The following is a 7,106-nucleotide window of genomic DNA, read 5'->3' as shown; positions in this document are numbered from 1 at the left end:
TTTCTGATCTGGCAGGCAAAACAATGAATAATTAATAGATAAATATATTTCTCATTCACTCATTCTTTCTCTCTTTCTCCTTCATTTCTTACCTTACATCCATGCCCAATGCCAAAGCAAAGAAAACTGATATACATTAGACATTACATTGAACAAAAAGCTGTTGCTGTCACTGGTAACATGCCATCATTGGCAACTGCTCAAACCAACCAAGCTGCTTCAGCTACATCATCCTAGCAAGCAATGGAACATACACTTATGTCTGTAACACTGCCAGTTAACGTCATAGGTTGAAGATTCTGTGCTTACCTATCTTTGCTTGCAGGCACTCACCTTTCCTCTTACACACAGCCAATCACTGTAGCTGGCTGCTGTGTCTGCCATGTTTTTCATTACCTGCCTTAGGCTCTGCCCTCTTATACGCAGAAAAACTGCTTTGCCAAAAAAGCCCTGACAGCCAACCTCCACAGGATGGACCTTTGAAGTCAGGTCCAGGATCTTTATTGGGTGTGGAGAGGACAAAACCTTGTGGCTATCGGCTCACAAAAATCGTTTTCTTCTGTTTAGTATGGTATGCCTCAGGGGTCGGTTTTGGGACCAATTTTATTTTCTTTATATATGCTTCCCCTTGAGCACATCATAGACATGGTGTTTCTTTTCATTGTTATGCTGATGTAAGCATATGTACCTGCCTGTTAGATCCATAGACCCTGGAATGTTGAGTTCACTTAACACCAGCTGAACTCAAACAAAACAGAGATCCTTGTTATTGGATCCCTGCACAAGGAAAGACAAAATCTGACATCATCTGCTGGTTCCCTATTGGATCATAGGACCACAGCCTGTTGCAAGGAAAATTGGCGTCTGGTTTGATAGTAATTTAAGGTTTGAGCAGCACACAACAAAACTAGAGCAATCATGTTTTTATCATCTTAGAAATATTTCAAAAAATACTATCTATTTTAACTTTTAAAGACACAGAGACCATTTTACATGCCTTCACCTCATCATGCCTGTATTATTGCAACAGCCTTTTTACTTGCCCGAACCAAAAATCTATTGGTCAACTCCAGACTGTACAGAACTCAACTGTCAGGCTTTCAACCAGAACTAAGAGACATTGTCACATCATTCTTGCTTTAGCCTCTTTAGACCGGCTCCCATTATGTTTTAGAATATATTTTACTGATTACTTTTAAGGCTCTTTCATGGCCTCTCTCCCTGCTATATCTCTGACCTCTTCCTACTGGATGCGCCAGTATGTATTTTGAGATCCTCGGGCAAAGGTCTTTCATCTGTTCCAGAGGCCCGGCTGAAAACTAAAAGGGACAGAGCGTTTGCAGTCAGGGCCCTAAGACTCTGGAACGATCTGCAGAGGAAATCACGTTGGCTGAGTCAGTGTTCTCTTTTAGGTCTCTTCTTAAAACATACTTTCATTCTTGCTTTTCCTACACTGACTTGGTTTTACACAAAATTGTTTTTTTATGCTTTCTTTTTAAAACCTGATGATTGTATGACTTGTCTTATTTTGCTTCCTTTGTGAAGCACTTTGTAATGTGGATTTTGAAAAGTGCTCTATAAATAAAAATTGTTATTATTATTATTACACTGATAGGATGTGCCAAAGTGAAGCTATACCTGAACACAAGGGACCTCACCTATCCATTTACTCATATTTTTCAACACTAAGGTGTTTATTAGCTTATCCCTAAGATCATTCTCAGTCATCCAGGTCATGGTTATCCAAGGAGGGTTGAATTGAGTGTTTGGTAAGAGTCTGTGTTGTCTGCATCTCGGATTAAACCTTAGGTCGTTTCTGTAGTCTGCAATTTTCCCTGCTGTCCTTTCATATTCCCATACCATTCTGAGGGTGTTCATCCCAAAATGATTTGTAAAATGTACGTGAAGACTCTCAGTCATCCAGGTCAACTGATCCAAGGAGGAACTAAAAGCAACAAAATCTTACCTTCTACATTGAGAAGACAAATAGGCTGAGTCTTTTTCATTAAGATCCCTCCTGCCATTCACCAAGACATAGGAATATGCTGTTTCCTCCATGCTACCCTAATAAGCTTCCACAAAAACCACAACACATCTGGAGCATTTCTATACAGCCTATAGGGCACACCATTAGACCCAGGGACTGATGCTGACCTTGCATACCTACAATTTCCACCTCTTTCAAAGCGGGGGCTTTAACATCCTTTGGCTGGTCTATTACCCCAATAGGGGGCACACCTAGTGGTAATCCTAACTCCCTATCCCCATCTTTACCTGTATGTAGTTTTACTAAGTAAGACTCTAACTCCTTCTTAGTTCTTTTTAGAGTGTCACTTTTTAAATGTATATTCATAAAAAGCTGCTCTTTGCCTTTTTCTGTTTTTCCTAAATCTATCTTCTCTAACTTCTTCTCAACTGTCCCTTTCAGCCCTTCCAATGCACCTTTCAGGTATGAATTAACATACTGTATGTCTGTCTCACTATAGCCCTGGCCCAATTCACTGTAGGTTTCTGCCCATCACTCCTCTCTTTCTTTGGCTGCCTGCACTCACCACTCCCCTGGCCCTGCTGTTTGCTGCTACCCTCAGTTCCTCCTCACGGACAGGGATGGTGATATCATGCTTATAACTTTGGTTACTTGCTTAATGCTACAGTTCACTCGCCTAATATTATTGGCTTGTTAAGAAGTATTGATCAATGTGGGGTCCCTGGGCATATATACCCTTATACTATTTTAATACAGTAGCTTCTCATTTATCCCAAGGTGAATGATCCAATGAAAGCTTGTACTGACACAGTCTTCCCTTTGGAATATTTCCTGTCAGACCACAAATATAGGTTTATTACGGTAAGTGTGCTTGTGTAATTGTAAATGACAACTGACACTCTTCAGCTACAGCACTACTACAGCCTATAAAATGTGTGTGAGATTCAGTGACTTTATAAGGAACAAGCACCTCATAGTTATTCAGACCAGTTGACACCACCCACAGCTTCATTGAAAAATGACAGAAGTAGACATGTTTCAAACATGATCAGTCACATGACTTACTGTATGGAGATCTTAAGACAGATCAAATGCAACTGTTTCAATGCCACAGCTTCAGAATACTGAAACAACTGCATCTCTGATATCAGACATAACATAACTAGATAATGAGTATGGCTCACCACTGAATTTCAAATGAAGATGAAGCAGTTTTGTCTTCTGGTGGACTTAGCAGTGAAACCATATTCACTGTGTAGATAAGAACTGCCCCTTCCAGCTTTTAAATTGCTTTTTTTCACCTATGGACAGTCACAGGAAAAAAAAAAAAACTGAACTCCCCTTCAGTGGAGTTGTGCTGTTTGTGGACTTTACAGTTCTAAAGACAGAGTGATATTGCTTAATCAAAGAAAAAGGTACCCTGAATTACATGTAGAAGCTGAGGCAGAGGAGTGATGCTGAGTGATGCTGCAGGTCAAATAGCTGGAGGAAGGTTGCAGATGATTTGCAGGCAGATCAATATTAGCACTCTTTGGAGAGTTGTGTCTGTAAACGGAACATGAAACAGTTACGCTAACAGGAGTACAAAGTAACTTAGATTATCTGTATAGACTTTGTTCCTGTATTTACCCTTGTGCTAGCATTTGCACCAATGGCATGGTGACTGATGCTCATGGTGCACATATGTGAATGTGCCCGCTGGTGTTATGTATCAATGATTTTACCATGCTTTAATAAGATTTTAAAAGGTTTTAAAAAGGTTTAATGGATTTAAAAATAATTTTAACAGTTAAGTGTCTATAAAGATGATGTGGTCCCTGAAACCATGGTTATGTCTGGTGGAAATAGCAGTGGTGCTACTGATTTAACACTGATAATTTGAGTATATTAACCATTTGAACGCCACAATGCATATTTTAGACAGATTCAGCTGTTTTCGTGGGCTGTGCTTTTGTTGGGTTTTCTAAATGCATACTGTTGGCATTAATAGACCTCACACAAGTCTTTTTAAAGTACAGTAAACACAATGCCTCCTGTCAGGGTCAGTGTGCTCTATGCTTTTCTATTAACCTCTTGCACCAAACTGTTCTCTGATTTGTTGTAGTTTTATTGTGCTTTGTGTGAATGGGCTGTTTAAAGTAGAGGCTTTGGTGTGGGAGGAAAAACATGTTTAATGCATATCCAATGCAAAGACAACACAACGCACGCACACACACACACGCACAAACATCCACATCATGTAAGAGATGTAAGACTCATGTTCATATTTCAGTGGATTCATACATAACACAAACTAACAAAAGCAGAGTGGGGTATTATTATTATACAGTGTCTAGTTAAATGCTGTTAAGATATGTTTTAAAAAGCAGAGGAGGTTCAAATGCATAAGAATTGTAAACAAAACCACTTATAGAGAACCAACAAACTCTTTACCACTCTTTATTAAATTAAAGGTTCTAAAATTTAAAGATTTGGTCGACTTTAAAACGGTTCAAATCATGTACAAAGTTAAAAATCAATTAATATCAATACCTGAAAGTATCCAAAAGTTGTTTCAAATGAGAGAAAGTTAACATGACTTGAGAGAAATTTGTATGTTCAAAAAACAATTAGTGAGGACTAATGTAAAATACTGTATTACAGTCAGGAGGAGTTGATTAATGGAACAACTGTAGTGAGGAACTGAAAACATATAAAACAGTAAGTTTAAACAAATGTTTAAAAATAGCATATTAAACTATGAAATGGATGATCAGAAAGAAAGACTGGCATAGAAGGACAGGGTTCAGGATATGTAAGTTGTTATTGATTTTTATTGTTCTGTTTGTTTTATCTTGACTGTTTTAATTTTGTTTGTTTTGTTTTTTTGTCTTGTTGTTTTTGTCTTGTTGTTTTTGTTGACTGAAGTTTCCTTTTGAGGTCAAACATATTGTGTGTTAAAAGGGTCGTCATTATAAGCTGTGGCTTCAGCCTACACCTTTTTTTCAGACTTCAGAAAAAAAACAACTAAGTTGGATTATTGTGCTGTTTTGTGCTGCTCTATTTAATTATCTGTCTCTTTCTTTCATTTGTTTATGTATGCATAAAAAACAAATTTGTATATGCAGACTGGAAAATAAATTCTAAATTGTGAAATTCTGACTCAGTCTGTAACATACAGTATATACACACATAAATCCAAGTATAAACAGGTCAGTTGTCATAACTTCAAACTTTAAAGCTGGGGTTCAAGGCTGGAGCTCCAACTAAATAACAGTTAGCCTTCCTCTAAAATGCCTTTACCTTCATTACACTTAACTTAACAGTTGCTGTCATGGATATAGTACATGTTTACTATATAGTACATTTTCAACACCATTTTAAGTCTAAAAGATGTATGAATGAGATTAAATGCATATAAAAGGCATTTTGCCAAACCATTGGTATTAAAATGATATCAGGCAGAGCTGAGATGTTGAAATCATTGCTTCACATTCACAGAGTTCCACACATTGAAAAATAAAACAGAACATAAACAACTGATAATAAATAAAAGCCAAAAAAAAAAAAGAAAAAAAAGACAAACAAAAAAACTGTAATATACTGTAATACACCAACAACATTGCCCTTAAAGATTTACAGTGTAAAGGCAGTGCTGTTATCCTCTCTGGTACCACTTTCAGATGAATCACTTTATGAATTGTAACCAAGGGCTTTATTAATGGTTAAGAAATCATCCATTAATGCTTTATTTATATATTTTATTTATAAGCCATTAATAAAAAAAAAAAAACATGTCAGTCCCCAAGCTGTGAAAAATCTCTGGTTGGTGTTCATCCTCATCCAGCATGACAGTTGTCTTTTTAGTTTGTCAGGAAGTTTTCTCTTAAAGACTGTTTGACTTCTGACCTTCACGGAAAGATCTATCTTTTTATCTCTTAATGTATATCTAACAATTTTAATTTAACATAATTTGTTCCTTGTACTCTTCTAATCTCCAACAGACCACTGCAGAATGAAACATGATGTCATCCATAGCAACAGAATAAACCCTGACATTTCTCTTAGCTTAGTAAAAGTTGTTCTCAGCAGTTTTGTGAATTGGTCTTAGGAGGAAGCTCTTGGCCAGGAACTTTTAGTGCCTTTTAAGAGGACTTGCAGTGGTAAAATAAGATCCTTTGTGAATACAGCTCTTGGACCACAGTCCTTTTTATAACGACATATTAACATTTACAACTGCAGACCCTACACAACGCTTAACAACACATTTTGTATTATGAAATGACACTATGATATGAAATGATATACTGTTACACCAACTATAACCTGCTATATAATTAAGAAATGGGATCCCATAAGAACCCTTTTTTAATTATTAACATTTATAACCAAGAGTCCTACTGAAGGAGGATAACCAACCAGATGTTTTTCACAACTGATCTATAAAGTATTAATAAATTCATGTATTAACCAGTCATGAAGCCGTTAGTTACAACTTATAAACCCTTTAAAAATACTTTGTGTTTTGTGTTTTGGTCTAGGTAACTCCTGACAGACTGCAACTCTCCCCTAAAATAACTCAACATTTTCTTGACACCAGGGAATGGGAAAACAGATACAAGAAATTTATAGAAACTAAATTACATAAATTTGCTCCCACTTAACACCGCTGTTTTACAAAGGGACCCAAAGGGCAGGGAAGGAAACTCTAGCTCTGCTGACCAGCCCCTCTTTGTTGGCTTTCTTTCTGCCGGTAGTGGAAGAGGCTGGTAGTGTCAAGCTCCCCCGCATAGCGAATTGCCTCTGCGAACAGCTTCACAACCTAATACACACAGAAAAACATTTTCAAGCACAAAAAATGAATTTTGAATGAATGACTTAATCTTAAGTATCAAGTAAAATAGTGCTTTATAGCTTTACCTCCAAAGTCACCATACATTATCCATACCAAACATCTTTAGGGACTAGGAACTAAAACATGCTGTAACATTAGACAAACCTCTCTTGACTCTGAGACTCTTATAAAACGGCTGAAATAATGCAAAATCTAAAATTTTCTAAAAAACAACTTATACCGAATAAATAAGTATACTGAATAAAACATATACTGAAAAATAAACTGAACATGCAGTATATGTTA

General features: G+C 36.8%; 1 protein-coding gene and 1 long non-coding RNA gene across 3 annotated transcripts in view; both read right to left on the bottom strand.

The window, feature by feature from the left end:
- Window positions 1-1,297: 1,297 nt before the first annotated feature.
- LOC121906544 lies at window positions 1,298-3,526 on the bottom strand. Its single transcript, XR_006098663.1, has 3 exons — window positions 3,407-3,526; window positions 3,172-3,288; window positions 1,298-1,369 (listed from the first exon to the last, which is right to left on the bottom strand). It is a non-coding gene; the product is annotated as an uncharacterized LOC121906544 (long non-coding RNA).
- Window positions 3,527-4,919: 1,393 nt separating this feature from the next.
- cps1 (carbamoyl-phosphate synthase 1, mitochondrial) overlaps window positions 4,920-7,106 on the bottom strand; it is a 56,978-nt gene continuing 54,791 nt past the window's right edge. For both annotated transcript variants that reach the window (XM_042425947.1, XM_042425948.1), the window contains one exon: window positions 4,920-6,788. In XM_042425947.1, coding sequence (XP_042281881.1) covers window positions 6,675-6,788 — 114 coding nt within the window. In that variant the 3' untranslated portion in view covers window positions 4,920-6,674. The remainder of the gene's footprint in view (window positions 6,789-7,106) is intronic.

Source organism: Thunnus maccoyii, chromosome 11 (assembly GCF_910596095.1).
Source record: "Thunnus maccoyii chromosome 11, fThuMac1.1, whole genome shotgun sequence".
Taxonomy (NCBI): domain Eukaryota; kingdom Metazoa; phylum Chordata; class Actinopteri; order Scombriformes; family Scombridae; genus Thunnus; species Thunnus maccoyii.
Note: the sequence above shows the minus strand (reverse complement) of the source record. Positions and strands in the feature narration are given on the sequence as shown.